General features: G+C 42.0%; 3 protein-coding genes across 7 annotated transcripts in view; 2 read left to right on the forward strand and 1 right to left on the reverse strand.

Moving 5' to 3' along the window:
* LOC148368316 (uncharacterized) overlaps positions 1-19076 on the reverse strand; it is a 310091-nt gene that overhangs the window by 231617 nt on the left and 59398 nt on the right. The window lies entirely within an intron of this gene.
* Positions 1-19076, forward strand: part of LOC148368334 (uncharacterized) — a 113324-nt gene that overhangs the window by 14949 nt on the left and 79299 nt on the right. For 2 of the 5 annotated variants that reach the window (XM_088330281.1, XM_088330283.1), the window contains exon 1: positions 18560-18834. The exons of 2 other annotated variants lie outside the window; for them this stretch is intronic. In XM_088330281.1, the coding sequence (XP_088186407.1) occupies positions 18729-18834 (106 nt within the window). In that variant the 5' untranslated portion in view covers positions 18560-18728. Of the gene's footprint in view, positions 1-18559; positions 19013-19076 lie in introns of those variants that run through there. One more of the 5 variants, XM_088330284.1, reaches the window with a different exon arrangement.
* On the forward strand, positions 844-13613 carry LOC148368336 (uncharacterized). The gene is made up of 4 exons (XM_088330304.1): positions 844-1107; positions 5110-5202; positions 6899-6991; positions 10395-13613. Exons 1-4 carry the CDS (start codon positions 999-1001, stop codon positions 12116-12118), a joined length of 2019 nt encoding a protein of 672 aa, XP_088186430.1. The 5' UTR covers positions 844-998; the 3' UTR covers positions 12119-13613.

Consider the following 19076-nt stretch of genomic DNA (forward strand, 5'->3'; position numbering starts at 1 on the left):
AAATGTGGAGCACATTGTAAAGCGCTTTGGGAAGTCATTGACTTGAAAAGCGCTATATAAATGCAGATCATTTAATTTCATAATAATAAAAACCTCATCATCCAGTCGAGTGTGAATGTGGATCTTTGGTGGGACAAGTACACGGCGGTTACAGACAGGTATGAAATATGTTTATGTATATAGTAGCAGAAAAGGGTATATCACCGCTAGATGGCAAAGTCTCACAGGTCAGAGATTGGTGCTTGGGCCAAGTCTCGCGGGACATAACGTGATTTAGTGAGACTCCTCAATAAATTAACCTTAATGCCAACAATGAAATGGTGTCGTGTCAGACTGACATTTCTCATCTATTTTGCAGATGAGGTAAAAAAACAACAAAAATACATTAAAGAAATGTTTAACACCATCTGGAGATAGCCCTTCCACCTGGGTCCCGTTACATTTTAATTTTGTTTAAATTCGCATAATAAGTCGCGTAAAACGTCTGCCAAGTTTAAAATGTCCACTTAACTCCAATCGTCGAAAGATATTTTTCCCGACCTATTTAGTATTCTATGTGTTTCTTTTGTTGCGTTCCAAAATATACGATAACTGAGTTTTCTAACCTCCGACCAGGAGAAAGGGTATGTACCCCAACTTTTGCAACTAGGACCCCCCACCTCAAGTGTCCTTACGATTATATTTCCCTGGTTGGGGTTTGGAAAAGCCCGATTTCCCACTTTCTTGAGATGTGTTTCGGTCAGATCTGGTAGGATCTACCGAAACACTAATTTTTTGAACGCAGCATGTGATCCGTGCCACGTGTACCCACAATCCATTGCGGTGGTGTTGAGAAGGAGAAGGTGTCATGGCTGCCGAACAAGAGAATGTCGAGAAAGTTCTCTAGTCTTCTTAATACGACATAAGTTCGACAGAAGTATCACTTTGGAGTCCTTTCCGAAGGTTTTTCCCTATTTACTCCCGAGTTGGAGCGTTTTTTCGTTCAAATTTGGAGTAAAATGTGCTCCAGTGCTGAAGGACCTTTTGAAGAGAAGTTTCGAGGAGCCAAAGAGGAGACCGAGCGAGAATGTTGGCGACCGGAGGCGGGTTCCAAGGAGCTCGAGGCAGGTCCGTCATTTTCCCTTTTGCTACGGTTACAATGCTTCCCAAACTTTTGCAGGCTGGTGAAAAAAATCTACTATTCAAAAGAAAAAGCGAATAGTGGTTTTAAATACAGGTTTTCAGCCTTTCACTGCAAATGACTCATTTTTCACCTCAAGCAAATACTAAAAGTGCAGGAAATAACATTTAGGCTCCTGAGTGACTCATAAAGTAACATGAAAACTTAAAAGGCTTCCTGAAAATGTTCACTCAAACTAAAAGGCAAAAGTGAATAAAATGAAGTTTAGCAGCAACTCGTATGAAGTCGCATCAAAACTTCAATAGTTCCTTTATTTTCATATGATAAAAAATGATAAATACCAACATGATTTAAAACAAAAAGTGCACCGCCATTTAAAATGAGCTTTGGAATCACGACATCTGGGCACTCCCGTTTCAGAGCTGGATTGACGAACAAATGTTATGGTAACAGCTCATCACATTAGCCCTCATTTAACTGGGATGACATGACAAGGAAAGTTAAGCAAAGACTTGTTTTTTGGTCACTGAGAAAACTGACAATAGAGGGGAAGGTCCTTATCAAAGCGATCATCCTCCCAATGCTTTTGTCAATCAGTTTAGTTTTTATGCCCAAAAGAAACGTGCTGTTACAACTGGACCGAGCCATCTTTCGCTTTGTCTGGGGATCAAAGTGGGAAAGGATAAAAAGAGATACAATGAAAAAGAAAAAGGAAAAAGGGGGAAAAGGAGTGCCTGACCTCTAGCTTTTCCTGGGAAGCAAATATGTCTCTCTCCACTTCCAAAACGCTGTGGGCCCACCCAACAACCCGAAAAGTCAAGCAATGACCCAGTTTTGGATGGGCTCATATTTGCGGGAGCTAAAGCTTGTACCAAACAATTGTTCGATTCCAGTTTCATTTGACTTGCCACCAACACGTCTCTTTATTAGGGATTTTTTAAAGAAGTTTGATTTGGAAAAACAAGAATGTCACACTTTACAAAACCACAGGGCCCTTATTGCTATTGTGCAAGAGCGAGCAACAGTAAGCCCTGTGCGGGGGCTTGCGTTTGGCGAACCTACAACGGTTTGGAGCAAGGTGAATCATCCTGCCCTCCCAAACAGACTAAGAGACTTGTCATGCCAGTCAGAGCCGGAATGCACCACCGAGGTATGTCGGCGACTTCGGCGTGCCCTCGACCTGGCTGTGGCGCCCAGGAATCGGTGAGGCACCTTTTTTGTGAGTGCAGTGCTGCCGAGGTCTTGTGGACAATGGCCGACCAACTAGGAAAGTTCCCGGACTTGCCAGCAGGGGAGGTCCCTGATGCACAGTACGTGCTTTACGGGGTGAGTCGGTCGATGAGGTCTCAGAACGACTTTGCCAGGGACTGGCTCACTCTCGCAGCCATCAAGGATGCCATCTGGTCCTCCAGAAACCTGTTGGTATGGAGGTGCAGGCAGATCCCCCCCGTGGCTGTGCTACAAATGGCTGCGGATACCATACAATCTGCGAGCGGCGGGGCTAGGACGCAGCAATAAAGAAGACTCGTCTGCACCCACCCAGAGGGGGGAACCGGAACTACACTGTGAGAGCCCCGGCAGCAACGGGAGCTACACTGTGGGAGTCCCGGCAGCAACGGCCTGGGTTGTGGAACCCAGACGGGAGAGGACCCACACAGAAGGGAGAAGACCCACACAGAGGACTGTGAGAATACTGCTTGGGAGGGTGGGATTGCAGAGCTACGCCCTTGCACAATAGTATTGCCTTTTACACGCTGGTTAACTACTGTTAAAAGAAAAAAACTCTGAAATTGTTTAATTGATGAATATGCTTGATGGCTGTTGAGATTGTCGTTTTTGTTTTTGCTGCTGTTGGTGTCGGTGGATTTATTCAGACCAAGGACAATCAACTTTGGCCTGGACGGATCTATCGACTCTAACAAAGATGTTATACAATGAAGTTGTGAATATGCTTGATTGCTAATATGTTTTTCGAGAGGGGTTGTTCAAACCTCACATTGTGTTTGCTGTTAAAAACGTCATATTGGAATATAATATTGTGAATATGCTTGATTGCTGTTGTGTTGGTCATAATTGTCTTCTGTTGTTGGTGTCGGGGGATTTGTTCAGGCCAATCAACTTTGGCCTGGACAGATCTATTGACACTAACAAAGATGTCATATAATGAAATTGTGAATATGCTTGATTGCTAATAGGATTTTCGAGAGGGGTTGTTCAAATCCTCACTATGTGTTTGCTGGTAATAACGTCATATTGGAACATAATATTGTGAATGTGCTTGATTGCTGTTGTGATTGTCATGATTGTTTTTTTGTTATTAGTGTCAATAAATTTGTTCAAACCAAAAAATCAGCGCTCTTTTAACGCTCTCTCTCAATTGCAAACGCACACAAACTAATGTTATGATAAGAGCTAATATAGCAATCTCCACCTGAAATTCACTCCGTCAAACAAGTTGACTACAATTTGAGGCTATTTCTAAATGACACCACCACTGGCAACAGCACTGTCGAATAGAGTGTTCACGTTTTCAGGGACTCTGCCCCCGTTTGCTATTTCTTTTGGCGAATTAGCAAATACTATATTGGTCATTGCAATGTAACCATATGAAGGGTTTGTTCAAATGCTTGAAACCCTTGAAATTTAATGTGTTTTCGAGGTCAGCAAAAAGCTTGAGTTTTGGTTGAAGTGCTTGAAATTCTCGCCAATGCCACTCAATTGGCAGTCTGACTCCAGAGATCATGCAAAAAATGAAGAAGCGGCTCAAGATGACATCTCTATTTAGTAAACTGGCTCTTCTAATTCAGTTTACTGAGAAGAGGCTCTCTTGTATTTGTATATTGTATTCTTTTGGCTTTATTATTGTACTGTTCTCAGCTCAGGGATGCTGCTGGAAATGTGAATTTCCCTTCGGGGATGAATAAAGTATCTATCTATCTATCTATCTATCTATCTGGTTCCCAAACAGCTCCTCCGAGTTTTTTTAAAAATGATTTAATATCAATAGTATTACATTATCCACCAAGTTATTCAACAGTTAGTCATATATGTTTGCAGGGGATCCCCAAAGTACACATTAAATAAAAATTTTCACTGATCTACAAAACGAAATTGTACAATACAAAACAATTGAAGCTTTTCACATGCTGAACACAAAATCCCTGAAAATGCAAAACATGAACATATCAACTCAAAATATTAACTTTACAGTGCTAAAATTGATGAAAGAATTGCAAATTGTTTTTTCCATTTTATCTTGACCAATTTAGACACATTAATAGCACACAAAAAAAATATGAATTCAAATAAGTAAAACAAAAAGGAAAAGATCAGCAGTCGATTGAATACACTCGTATCCTAACAATGAGTCCAAATTTGGCTCATTTTTCTGCTCTTTATACACAATTACATTCTTCCTTTTTTTCCTTCCGTATTGAAATGTAGATTACGCAGCACCTTCAGAGCCCTTTCTGTGTTTGTAAACAAGTGTGATGTGGCCAATTGTTGAAGAAACAATGGCAGAATTGATGTCACTTTAAAGCAGCCCTTTTACACACAAAGATCGTAGGTCATGGATAGTAACATCCCAAAATAGCTGAAAGTATGTGCTAGGAGCAAGATAGCGACTTAATTTTAGTTATCAAAGACAGCAACAAAAAAACCTTCTTCTGATGGCTGCTGGATTTTTATTTCCTTTGCAGGTACTGGAGAAAAATACAAAAATGGCTTTGGGAGTGCTTGAGAAGAGCTCAGATTTGGCCATGAAAAAGATGTATGAACCCTGTTTCCATTACTTCCTGTGTATTTAATGTGCGGTCCCTTCCCAAGGTTTCTTCATTTTCTGCATCCTGACCTTTTTTTGAGTTTTTCTTGCCTCCATGTAGCTTTCAGATCAGGTTGATGTTGCAATGGTGTTCTGCACGTCCCTTTTGTGAGTTTCTGTGATTAAAGGCGTCACAAATAAATGCGATTTGACTTGTGTGTTGCAGACATGGGTGATGAATATCTTCCTACTGCGCAGCAGGAACCAGAGTTGCCAGGAACTGTTGACAAGATACTCCGAGTTGTGTTGAACAGAGCAGGTTGGTCGTTTTACTTTCTGCAACGTCCTTATTCTGGAGCAGGGGTCAGCAATAAATGATTGGTGAAAAATTAATGCCATTAATTGCGAACAATTAATGGAATGGTTGCTTAAACTCATAAATCCATTTATTGCAAAATTTAAATAATTATCAATTATTGCGACCCATTAATTGCGAAAATATTCGGGCTCGTATTACCTATGAAAACCGTAGATATCAACGTTATTTAACAACGGCAATGCTTTTCTAAGAAATTTTTAGCGAAAATTTATTACTTTTGCACATATTTTTATTTCAAAACCTCAATTTTTGACCATGATTTTGAAGTAAGGCCGGCCTTATATTCGGGGAAACACGGTAGCTGTACGTACGTAGTGTGGTTGCAAAGCAGCTTTTTATTGGTCGGGACAAAATCGGGCTTGTTGATTGGCTCACGTTTTGCCTCAAGCACGTACGTCGTGGATGCACCTACGCACACGTTGTACACCACTACTACTACGCTGTATTGATTGATTGTAATCTTGGCACGGTTATGGGACCGAAGGAAAAAACGGTTAGAGAGTACTTCACGCAGATTGATGTCGTCAACGGCAAATGGCGCTGCTCATGTGGCGCCGAGCGCATCCAACGGCGCAACACCGGTTGGAGCAATTTGGAAAGCCACATTAAAAGTCAGCACTTGAAGAAAGAAAGTGATGCAAAGAAGCAGGAGTCATCCAATCCTGGATCGATAGAAAATTTCCTGTCGTCACCGGTTAGTATACCATTAAATTACCAATTAATGGCTAGAAATCCAATAAATACCCATTAATTGGCCTTGCCGCGAAAAAATTAACATTAATTTTTTCGCACTTAAATATTTTTTTTTTTTCCAAAAATCAATTACTGATGAACCCTGTTCTGGAGGTAACGTCATTGGCAGTCGCCCCAAAAAATACGCAGAGAGGAGAAATGGCAAAAAGGGAACGCTCCTTATTGCATTGCTCAAAATAACTCGTGATGGTTGCCCGTCCCCGACTTACGCCAGGTGTCTACACACAATAGGCTATTGTCAGCTCCAATACTGTTTGCTTCAAGTTCATTTCAGGTTCAACTTTGCTTATCCTTAGTTATTATCTACTTTCCTCAACACTTGACATCTCATATTTGCTGTCAACCTCCACCATACTTTCCTTTCGAAAAAGGTCCGGGCTTCTTTCTTGCTCATTCTTTCAAAATGCGTACTTTATTTCCAGAACAGTCACGTGCACTGGGGCTGTTTCGAATACGAAATATTTGCCTCAGAACGAATATTTTTTTTTACATCGGCGATCACCGTCTATTTTCTTTCCCCTTGATCGAAGAGTCAAGAAATTGACGTTGACGCGTAACGACGCGCAAACTGAAGTAGACAACATTGGACAAAAAACACTGGAGAAAAATTTAAAAAATGGCTTTGGAAGTCCTTGAAAAGTGCTGAAATTTGGCCATGAAAAATATATATGAACCCTGTTTCAATTACTTCCTGTATATTTAATGTGCAGTCCCTTCCCAAGGCTTCTATATTTTCCGCATCCTGAACTTTTTTGTGTTTTTCCTTGCCCTCTTGTAGCTTTCAGATCAGGTTGATATTGTAATGGTGTTCTGTGCGTCCTTTTTGTGAGTTTCTGTGAGTAAAGGTATCACAAATAACTGCGATTTGACGTGTGTGTTGCAGACATCGGTGAAGAATATCTTCCTACTGCGCAGCAGGAACCAGAGTTGCCAGGAACTATTTACAAGATACTTCGAGTTGTGTTAAACAGAGCAGGTAGGTCGTTTTACTTTCTGCAACGTCCTTATTTTGGAGGGAACGTGGTTGGGCGTCCTCCCAAAAAATACGCAGAGAGGAGATATGGTTAAAAGGGAACCCTCCTTATTGCATCGCTCAAAACGACTCGTGATCACTCGTGATGGTGTCCGGCCCCGGCTCATGAAATGAAATGATCTGCATTTCTATAGCGCTTTTCAAGTAAATGACTTCCCTAAGCGGTTTACATTTCCCAATAGCGGCTGTGATCTGTGCAGCCATGTAAGGCGCTAACCTGCTTATTGGGGGCATTGGGGGTTTAGTGTCTTACCCAAGGACACTTCGACATGTAACACGGACAACCCAGGATTCAAACTGGGATCCCTTGATCCCGAGACGAGCGCTGTACCTCCTGAGCTACTGCCGCCGGATTACTACATACAATAGGCTATCATCAGCTCAAAGACTGTTTGTTTCAAGTACATTTCAGGTTCAACTTTCCTTATCCTTCGTTATTATCTACTTTGCGCAAAACTTGTCATCTGGTATTTGTCCGTCGACGTCCACCGCACTTTCCTTTCGAATAACGTCCGGGTTTCTGTCTCGCTCATTCTTTCAAAATACGTACCTTATTTCTAACTCAGTCACGTGCGCTAGGGCGGTTTCGAATACGACATAATTTCCTCACTGTGATTTTTTTTTTTTCATATTCATCAATAATCTCCGTCTATTTTCTTTCCCCATGACCGAATTGTTGAGAAAATGGCGCGTAGCGACACGCAAACTGAAGCGGACAACATTTGCATTCTGTTAGGTGGTCATCATGGCGGCGCAACATTTAGTTTCAAAACCAGGAACCGCTTCAGTATTTCGACGTTGTGTATTTTCTCACCCTGAGGGCGCAAGTTGGTCCTAAGTTGGTTTTAGATGGTGGCAATCAAACGAGAGTTGCCTGAAAGTCACAGAGGAGAATTTTGGGGGGGTAAAGATGAACAATCTGACAAAAACGTATATCACCCCAAAAAGTTTCGAGTCATGACTTGCCCGAGGCTCGGACTTGTGACCTCCCGTTCGGGGGAGCGGGCGCCCAACCCTGAGGCCACCGAGCTGCTTTACCCAAAAGGTGCACCGCCCTATTGGGAGCGCTCTACAATTTGAAAAAAACCTGAGACTTTTATGGGCGTGAAAATTTGGTATTTTGGGTTTATACCGAGTGACGGCGGTAAGTAGGGCTGCACGATGAACCGAAATCGAATCCATATCGCGACGTGACTTGGTGCGATGAAAACGAATGCAACATTGCAGGTTTTCAGCCTGTTAGGCTCAAACCCTTTGAGGAACGATGCACAAGTAAGCTAACGGGTTTTAAGGTCTCTGAAGTTTTCAGGAATAAAGTGTCTTGAGTTAATCATGATTTCTTGATGATTTCTTAACTTGAATGCTTGATCGTTAAACTTCTTCATTAGGTGTACTCCTCTTTCAAAAAGTCAAGGAGTGTATCGTGCCTCCTTTTATTTCTGGGCGATTTGGTGCCAGAGTGGAAGGATGCCGTCGACGTGCCCGGTGGTGTGGATGGTGTGGTAGCTGTGATGGCGGCCGGCTCTTCCACGGGACGATCTACGTTGGTCTTTAGGTTGGGTGGAAAAAACAAGAATAATTACTTCATGCCGATGTATTGTACAAAAACAACTGTGTATAGGGTGCTGGTGGGTTCGGTTCCTGCACCTCTCAACTTAAAATTGGTGGTTCTATGGGTTCAGATGGGGCGAATGACGCCACCGATACCGGTGGGTCAACGGAACGGCCTACCACCGCATGCATGGCCTCATGATAATGCCGGTTTGATGCCGTCTGTTTTCCGTGACAAGTGCCTGATCCAATTTTGGGCATTTTTAGGTTCTGCAATCACAACACTCACAGTAACATGACGCTGTAATATATTGTGTATGTATTTGAGTCAAGATGAACATAGCAATAGTTCACGGGTTAGGATGATGTAGAACAAATTAATTTTACAATCCCTTGTATTTCATTTCCAATGTTTCCCATGATTTTGCTGCCCGTTGTCCTGTGATTCTCCAGGCCGATCACTTCGACAGCTGTTCTGGCATTAGCGTGGGCTAATGCATTGTCACAGTGAGATTGCAAAACTGCAGATTAGGTTCCTCACTCCCACAGTTGTTTTGTGGTGAAATTTTTCTTTGTGAACTGTTCATCATTATCTGCCCTTTGGTTTGCTCCCCAGTCTCTGAAACATTTGCCCGCATGACCACATTAGACACAAGTTGCTCACGAACAGGCTGATGCAACTTGATGCGAGACAGGAAATGATAGGATGTGTTCTGGATAGTGATCTAATAGTGAATAGATGCACAAACCGGACATGGTTGTGAGAGCCTTCTATTGCCCAGCATCACATATGCTTTCGAATTGTCTCCACATTTCAACAACGTTTTTAAAAGGTAATTAGGTTATTCAATGTGTGATGACAGAGAAGACAGTGGACTATGTGATAGTTTTTTGATTGATCTGGATTTCCACGTGAAAGATGGAGACATCACTCACGATGCATGATGAGAACGAATGTATTTTGACAGTGACGGAATGTTTACCTCTCCTCCGCGTCAATCATGTTTTTGATCTCGCATGTAAGCATCATATTTAAAACAAAAACAGGACACGCAAATCTGTGTGCGGTTAACAAGCGCAATGACATCATTGTACTGCTTTAGCAACTTTCCATGTCGATGTAAAGGCACGACTCGATTAAGATGAAAACAGGGAGAGGCTAAACCTTGATGTTCTGCACAATTATCATAATTTACAGATTGAAATATGAAGAGTTTTTGTGTCTCTTTCGGTAGATTTGTTCACTGTGTAAAGTAGATATTTGCAATGTTCATGTTTTAACGCTAAAATAGGCTATTCATTGCATTTATGTCAAGCCTAAGATATCACTGTATATTTTGTCACAAATACATGCGAAGTGAAAGAGAACTTTTAATTGTGAGGTTCTTTTCCAGCCATGTTTGTTGATATTGAGAATTCGCAAAGTCTTCTGGGAAGTCACTTTGTAACCAAGTCAGCTCCTGACTTCCCTCCATCTGAAGTGGTTATTTCGTGGGTTGAAGGGGACTTCTCCCTCGGTCTTGATAGTATTGGGACACATTACACTTGCAGGCGCCAAACCAAGTGATTAGGGCAAATAGTGAGGGAAAGTGAGAAGAATGGGACGCAGCAAACGATCTGAACCAAGCCACTCTTGGCATCTAGTGGGGATTTATCATACTGATTTCATTCCCAGAGGCCTAATTCTTACTGATCAGCAGCGCCTAAGCCTTTAGATTTTTTTCTTCTGAAATTGTACGTTACAGCACTGATTGAGTTGAGGGCAATACAAATAAATGTGTCTTGTGTCTTGCAGACGTCAGCCAAAAATATCTTCCGACTGCGCGGCAGGAACCAGAATTGCCTGCCGTTAAACTTCAGGAAGAGGATGGGGAGCCTGTTGACAAGGAGGACGATTGTCCAGTCATGCGAGTGACCGGGGTCCGTTCAACCGTCAAAGATCAAGGTCAACCTGAAGATAGCGGTCAACTTGAAGGTAACGGTTGGCGGGAGCCTCTAAACATCAGCTCCCGTCAACACGTGGAAACGGATGACAACGACACGTCCCACTCTGCAAGCCCTGAAAGCGACTCGCAGTCGGAAGGGAGTAACACATGTTCTCAGTGTGGGAAAACATTTCGAAGCAAGTCTAATATGAAGTTGCATATGAAATTCCACACTGGGGAGAAGCCTTTTGCCTGCACAGTTTGCGATAAAATATTCACTACAAGTGGAAACTTAAAGAGACACATTAGATCCCACACTGGCGAAAAGCCTTATGCCTGCTCAGTTTGCGGTAAAAAATTCAAAGAGAATGGGAGCTTAAAAAAACACAAACTAAACCACACTGGCGAGAAGCCTTTTGCCTGCTCAGTTTGTGGTCAAAGGTTGACTACAAGTTGGGGCTTAAAATTACACCAACTAATCCACACTGGAGAGAAGCCTTTTTCTTGTTCAATTTGTGGTAAAAAAATCACCAGAAATGGAAGCTTGAAAACACACCAACTAACCCACACTGGTGAGAAGCCTTTTTCCTGCTCAGTTTGTGGTAAAAGATTCATTCAGAGCGGAGACTTAAAAAAACACACTAGAACCCACACTGGCGAGAAGCCTTTTTCCTGCTCAGTTTGCGGTCAAAGATTCACTGAAAATGGAAGCTTAAAGATACACATTAGAACCCACACCGGTGAGAAGCCTTTTTCCTGCTCAGTTTGTGGTAAAAGATTCATTCAGAGCGGAGACTTAAAAAAACACACAAGAACCCACACTGGCGAGAAGCCTTTTTCCTGCTCAGTTTGCGGTCAAAGATTCACTGAAAATCGAAGCTTAAAGATACACATTAGAACCCACACTGGCGAGAAGCCTTTTTCCTGCTCAGTTTGCGGTCAAAGATTCACTGAAAATCGAAGCTTAAAGATACACATTAGAACCCACACTGGCGAGAAGCCTTTTTCCTGCTCAGTTTGCGGTCAAAGATTCACTGAAAATGGAAGCTTAAAGATACACACTAGAACCCACACTGGCGAGAAGCCTTTTTCCTGCTCAGTTTGCGGTCAAAGATTCACTGAAAATGGAAGCTTAAAGATACACATTAGAACCCACACTGGCGAGAAGCCTTTTTCCTGCTCAGTTTGCGGTCAAAGATTCACTCAAAATGGAAGCTTAAAGAAACACATTAGAACCCACACTGGCGAGAAGCCTTTTTCCTGCTCAGTTTGCGGTCAAAGATTCACTACAAATGGAAATCTAAAGAAACACACTAGAACCCACACTGGCGAGAAGCCTTTTTCCTGCTCAGTTTGCGGTCAAAGATTCACTGAAAATGGAAGCTTAAAGATACACATTAGAACCCACACTGGCGAGAAGCCTTTTTCCTGCTCAGTTTGCGGTCAAAGATTCACTCAAAATGAAAGCTTAAAGAAACACATTAGAACCCACACTGGCGAGAAGCCTTTTTCCTGCTCAGTTTGCGGTCAAAGATTCACTACAAATGGAAATCTAAAGAAACACGCTAGAACCCACACTGATGAGAAATCTTAGACTTGTTGCTCGGGAGGTAGAGCGCTCGTCTTGGGATCAAGGATCCCAGTCCGAATCCCTGCTCGTCCTTGTTACATGTCGAAGTGTCCTTGGGTAAGACGCTGAACCCCTAATACCCCCAATAAGCATGTTAGCGCCTTACATGACAGCAAGGCCGCTACTGGGAAATGTGGAGCGCATTGTAAAGCGCTTTGGGAAGTTATTGACTTGAAAAGCGCTATATAAATGCAGATCATTTCATTTTGACTTTTTTTTGAAAAATTCATTCATATCGGCACGAGAAATTACATACAAGAACCCACACTGGCGAGAAAACTTTTGCCCGGTTTGTGGTCTAACATTTACTCAAAGTGGGGGCTTAAAAACACTTAATTGACCAAGTATCATACAGGCCGTCTATACGAACATAAATGCCACAAAACCATTATCCCTCACCTTTTTCCAACCACTAACTCTGCCAATACGTCAAAAAAATCCCAATTATTCACAGGAAGTGAGCAGACCCTCCAGCTGTATAACAAAGATTTGAAACCCCCAAAGTCTTTATATGGATTTAAAAGATTCATTATTTGCATATGTGTCATGTTTCTTGATAAATGATCTATTTCATTGTCTCATCTCATCTCATTAGCCTTACCGCTTATCCACATTAGGGTCGGGGGGGCCTGGAGCCCATCCCAGCCATCTGCGGGCAGGTGACACCTTGAACTGGTTGCCAGCCAATCGCAGGGCACACAGGGACAGACAACTCATTCGTTCATTCACACCTAGGGACAATTTGGACCCGCCAATTCAACTGAAATGCATGTTTTTGGAATGTGGGAGGAAACCGGAGTGCCCGGAGGAAACCCACGTAAGCACGGGGAGAACATACAAACTCCGCACAGGAAGTCTGGAGCTGGATTTGAACCCACGACAGGTGCCCATGACATGAACTGTGCCGCACAAGCGCTAACCACTGCGCCGTCGTGCTGCCCCTCTTTCATTGTGTGCTGCGTAATTTTTTTTTCCTGTTATCAACAATTATAATCATTATCACATTAAGATCGCTGACCTAGGTCCCCAGGGTTGGGTTCTCACCAGAGCCACAAAGCTTGGAGAGCCTGTGGTTCTCTCCGTCCGGATGAGAACGATTCACGTGAAGTCCACCGCCAAAAGAGATCGGAACCTTTATTTCTTCATCTTCCTTTTCAGCCATATGCCGTTTCTAACACACCCATCCCCTGAGGAACGTTTTGTTCTCAAAAGTACACAAAAAGGGTTAGTGCAACAACCTCTTTGGTGTTTTGGGCAAATATCCCATGTTGGCATGCTATGACAGCAATATCTGATCATTGAAGTGGGTTTATTATCTTAAAACCTGGTTCATTCATGAGTACTGTTAACCTGTTGCATAATTACTTGTGTCAACAATGTGCTTTATTCTTTCGTTTGATACAATTTTCTTTGTCCTGCAAATAAAACTTAGTTTAATAAAATCAAACTGCGTGCATTATCCGTGGGTCGATTTTATTTTTCTTTTGGACTGATCAATCATTATCCTTATCAACGAACTACAGAATCGTTCATGTAAAGCTGAAAATACATTGTGTTTAAAGTTGCATCCTCCATGATCAATGCTCGACACAGGCTATTTCAAATTAATTTGTGTTGGAAACCAAGAGCACCGCCTGCTGAGCAAATTGGTAACCGCCAAATTAGACTCTGAACCAAATAAATCTAATTTAAAGCCATTTGGAAATGTATTATTTTGGCCATAAAAGTGTCAGAAATCATGTTATGAGTTAAGACTTTGGCCAGAACCGAAACTTAATGATGTGTTAAGTCAAGACAGAAAAGGGACAAACATCATTACTAATGTTTCAATAAAAGAAATAATTGTGCCATGACAAATCAACAAGTTGGAGGGGGAACACAAAATCACAGGCAGAGAAAAACTTCATCCGGAAATTGGATCTGCAGGAAAATAAAAGCAACCACTGTGTACAAGAACAGATTCTGTGAAGCCCTTTGAGACTCTTCGTGATTTAGGGCTATACAAATAAAGATGACTTGACTTGACATAATTTCATTGTCTTTGTTAACTGCCTTCCTAGCTTTCAACTTGTTTGCAAACGATTTCGGGCAGTTCCTATAGACGTGGTTCGTTTCTCCAGAGATTGCATTTTCTGCTATTGGTCCATTCCTCAAAGGAATGTCCAATTGTCCTGCACTTTCTACAAAAAATTCGATCACATACCTCAGCCAGATGCCCATGCTCACCACATTTGCGACAGAGTTTAGGTTGTCCTTGATAGTGGATAAAGCCAAGGTTTTCCCCCAGGATTATCATCGAAGGGAGGTGTTTCACTCCCTGAAAGCCCTGAGGATCTTGCCATTGCTGGATGGGTATCCTCCAGGCACAAGTCCAAACCTTTTTCATCCCTCACTTTCATAGCCTGGCCTTTTATCGAGCAATATCTACTCAACCAATAACAGATGTCGTCAGTATTCACCACTTCATTAAACATTCTGACAATGACTATCTCGCTAGCGTTATCAGTCAGCTTTTCCACCGTAAATCCAGAAAATTGGGGCCTCACCCCCCCAAAGCGATTCCAAAACTCTTGATAAAGAGCCACTGTTACAAAACTTACATCAAAGCCCTTGCCAGAAGGCAAGCATATGACGCAATGTAACTCCTCCGGTTTAAACTTCAGAAGTTTTTCAATAAACTTGTTCATAAAATCAAGTCTTAACATTCCTACATCTTTGAACAAGAATCGTACGCAGTTATGTCTCCAACCGCCGGCATAATGCCCGGCCATGGCAGAGCTCGGCTGCTTTACTTCTAGCTCTGTCAAAATGTTTCGAATTGTAAAATTAATAGTTAACAACACACTCAAAACCGACGCAAAAGAGGGTATAAACGCAGAGAACGAGCAGTGCTAACCTGATCCGTCCACCATCCTACCAGATACGCCCGAAAAGCGTCTCAAGAATGTGGGAAATTGGGGTTTTCCAACCCCCAACCAGGGATGTATCATTAGAAGGACACTCGAGGTGGGAGGTCCTAGTTGCAAAGTTGGGGCACATACCCTTTCTCCGGGTGGGAGGTTGGAAAACTCAGTGGTCGTCTTTTCGGGAATGCAGCAACAGAAACACATAGAAGACTAGATAGGTCAGCGCAAAAAATATCTATATTCGTCAGATTAACGACAACGTTAAGACAATGTATGTGAAAAAGGAAATTTAAAAAAAAATCATTAAAAAAGCAGTAACGGGTGTATTCAAATTTAACACTGTGTAACGGGTGTTTTTTTTTAATTCTCACTAAAACTGTGTTTTTGTTGCATTACTGTTAAAATTCTGGTACCTCATTCATTTGTTAAGACATGGGCGTGTACTGTCTTATTCGTTTGGCACTTTATGGGCTTCTGCGCTTGCCGTACCTTCGGCTCAATAACATTGTGCTGAAGGTAAGCTGTAACCAATATCAGTTCGGGTAAAAATACATATTTTGCTAGATATAGGAGCTGCTCTAACAAACTACTTTTTGATCTAAATCTATATACGTTGTGCTAAATGATGTATAAATAAAAAAGCACTCATTAAAAGTAAAGTAATGCAGCTTGAATCGATGATGACTGTGATGAAACATGTTTCAATGCAACCACGCCACGAGGTGCGTTATTGAGTGATGTCCCGTTTTTAATTTTTTTTTTTTTCATGTTTTAGATGATTGCAGTCGTGCACAGACGTCCTGACTTTTGTATTGTTTTGTTTACTGAATGCAGGCAATAAACCGAGTGACTGTCAACCCTTGCTTCGCTCATGATTGCGGGTCGTTACACTGGTATGGGGTAAGGTTTAGTTTAGCCTCTGATTTTATGGACAGAAGGCGGATATTGTTGCCAGTCTCCAGCGTGCGGCTAACGATGTTGAGAACCAGCGGAGGTGCCGACCACATGGTGTGCGTATGTTGTGTCGCTTATTGCAGCAACTGGAATAGAAGCCTCATCATCCAGTCCAGCCTGAACGTGGATCCCTGGTAGGACGACGACACTGCGGTTACATATATACTTATAACAGTTCATAATTCAGATTAATGCTGTCTTACAATGTGGTCATGGTGCTTTCCAGTCTCAATTTCATTTTGGTCCAGAAAAATCCAAGTCCCTTTGCTGTCTCGACTTAACACATCGTTAAATTTCGGTTCTGGCAAAAGTCATCACTCATAACGTGATTTCTGACTCTTATGGCCAAAATGACCACACATTACCATATGGCTTTCAATTATACTGGACTGTCTCAGAAAATTGGAATATTGTGATAAAGTTCTTTATTTTCTGTAATGCATTAAAAAAAAAAAAGTCATACATTCTGGATTCATTACACATCAACTGAACTATTTCAAGCCTTTTATGATTTTAATATTGCTGAATTTGGCTTACAGCTTAAGAAAACTCAAAAATCCTATCTCAAAATATTAGAATACTTCCTCAGACCAAGTAAAAAAAAATTTATAACAGCAAAACTAAATCAAACATTTGAAAATGTCCATTGATACACTCAGTACTTGGTTGGGAATCCTTTTGCAAGGATTACTGCATCAATCCGGCGTGGCATGGAGGCAATCAGCCTGTGGCATTGCTGAGGTGTTATTGATGCCCAGGATGCTTTGATAGCGGCCTTCAGCTCATTTGCATTTGTAGGTCTGGTGTCTTTCATCTTCTTCTTAACTATACCCCACAAATTATCGATGGGGTTCAGGTCAGGGGAATTAGCAGGCCAATCAAGGACAGTGATGCCATGGTCAGTGCACCAGTTACTGGTGGTTTTGGCACTGTGAGCAGGTGCCAGATCATCCTGGAAAATGAAATCCTCATCTCCATAGAGCTTTTCAGCAGATGGAAGCATGTAGTGCTCTAAAATCTCTTGGTACACAGTTGCATTTACTCTGGACTTGATGAAACACAGTGGACCAACACCAGCAGCTGACATGGCTCCCCAAACCATTGCTGACTGTGGGAACTTCACACTGGATTTCAAGCAACTTGGATTTTGCTCCTCTCCAGCCTTTCTCCAGACTCTGGCGCCTTGACTTCCAAACGAAATGCAAAACTTGCTTTCGTCTGAAAAGAGGACTTTGGACCACTCTGCAACTGTCCTGTGCTTCTTCTCCATAGCCCAAGTCAGACGCTTCTTCCGTTGTCTTGAGTTCAGAAGTGGCTTGACCATGGGAGTACGGCTATTGTAGCCCATTTCCCGGACACGTCTGTGAACTGTGGCTTTTGATACCTGGACTCCAGCTTCAGCCCACTGTCTTTGAAGCTCCCCCAAATTCTGGAAGGGGCTCTTCTTCACAATTTTGTTAAGGCTGCGGTCATCTCTCTTGGTTGTGCAGCGTTTCCGGCCACATTTTTCCCCTCCAACAGACTTTTTGTGAATATGCTTTGAAACTGCACTCTGTGAACAGCCTGCTCTTTGAGAAATTTCTTTTTGTGTCTTACCCTCCTGATGGAGGGTATCAATGATGGTCCTCTGGACAGTAGTCAGATCAGCAGTCTTCCCCATACTTGTGATTTAGTTTACTGAACCAAGCTGAGTGCTCAGGAAACCCTTGCAAGGTGTTTTGAGTTATTTAGGTGATTAGTTGAATAGCCTACTTGTATACTTTTTCATGATATTCGAATATTTTGAGATAGGATTTTTGAGTTTTTTTGTAAGCCAAATTCAGCAATATTCAAATAATAAAAGGCTTGAAATAGTTCAGTTGATGTGTAATGAATCCAGAATGTATGACATTTTTGTTTTTTTAATTGCATTACAGAAAATAAAGAACTTTATCACAATATTCTAATTTTCTGAATGAGCCGAATGAATCAATACACAACTTGGTCCAAAAACAGGAAGACAAAGTATTTCAGAATTCTAAAAATGATGCTTCGTTTCCTCATCACTACCTCAAAAATGAACGTGTAAGTACCCTATAATCATCCAACGTCATTTTCTTTTCCTACCTAAGGACAACTGGAGATATCATATCAGAAATGAGAGAATGAAGGAATGATTGCAATTTAGAGCCAAAGACTTATACGCAAACTATACAAACATATTTCAGCAGGAAATTCAACAAAACTCCCGTTACACCGTGTTACATTTGAAATTTTATCATGGTTTATAAATTGTTGTGTTTTTTTCATTTTTAAGTTTTTAAGTATTTTTCAAGTTAATGTTCCGTAATATTGCAAGTGTCGACAACAACAAGTTAGCCACATGAAAATCAGTTTGCAAATGAGGACGTTGCGATTTCTTCTCAATGTACTTCCATTGCGCGAAGTTGCCCCGACCAAGATGGCCGCCGCGTAGGCACGCGAGTTAGCGGGCTGCTACAGTACGCTCACCTATCCAGTCGTCTGTTTGTATCTGTGTCCCACAATCCATTGCGGCGGTGTTCAGAAGGAGAAGCTGTCATGGCTGCCGCACCACCGCCGAACAAGAGAATGTCGAATAAACCACCTCAAGTTCTTTAGTCGACTGTAAACGAAGTCAACTCGACAGAAGTATTAATTTAAGGTCCTTTTCGAAGGTGTGTTCGTGGCGTTTTTTTAGTTCAAACTTGGAGAAAATGTGCTCCAGTTGGGAAGAAGAACCTTTTCAGCTTCGTGGAGCCAAAGAGGAGACCGAGCGAGAACATGGACGAGCGGACGCTCTTTCCAAGCAGCTCGGGGAAGGTCCGTCATTTTTTGCTTCTGCTTCATCCTGCATATAGAATAGAATAGATATGCCTTTATTGTCATTGTTACAACATGGATATGCCGTGACAACGAAATTGGACGACTCCAGTTCCACATTTACAGTGAGGATAAGGAAACAAAGAGATAAAGGAACAAAGAACTAACTGACTTTGTTGTAAGTAGGCTTCGTTTTCCCTCAGAGGCGGGGGGGGGGGTGATGAGGGGGGTGAGGGGCAAAC

Source organism: Urocampus carinirostris, chromosome 3 (genome assembly GCF_059441175.1).
Source record: "Urocampus carinirostris isolate Australia breed hairy pipefish chromosome 3, RoL_Ucar_1.0, whole genome shotgun sequence".
Classification (NCBI taxonomy): Eukaryota; Metazoa; Chordata; class Actinopteri; order Syngnathiformes; family Syngnathidae; genus Urocampus; species Urocampus carinirostris.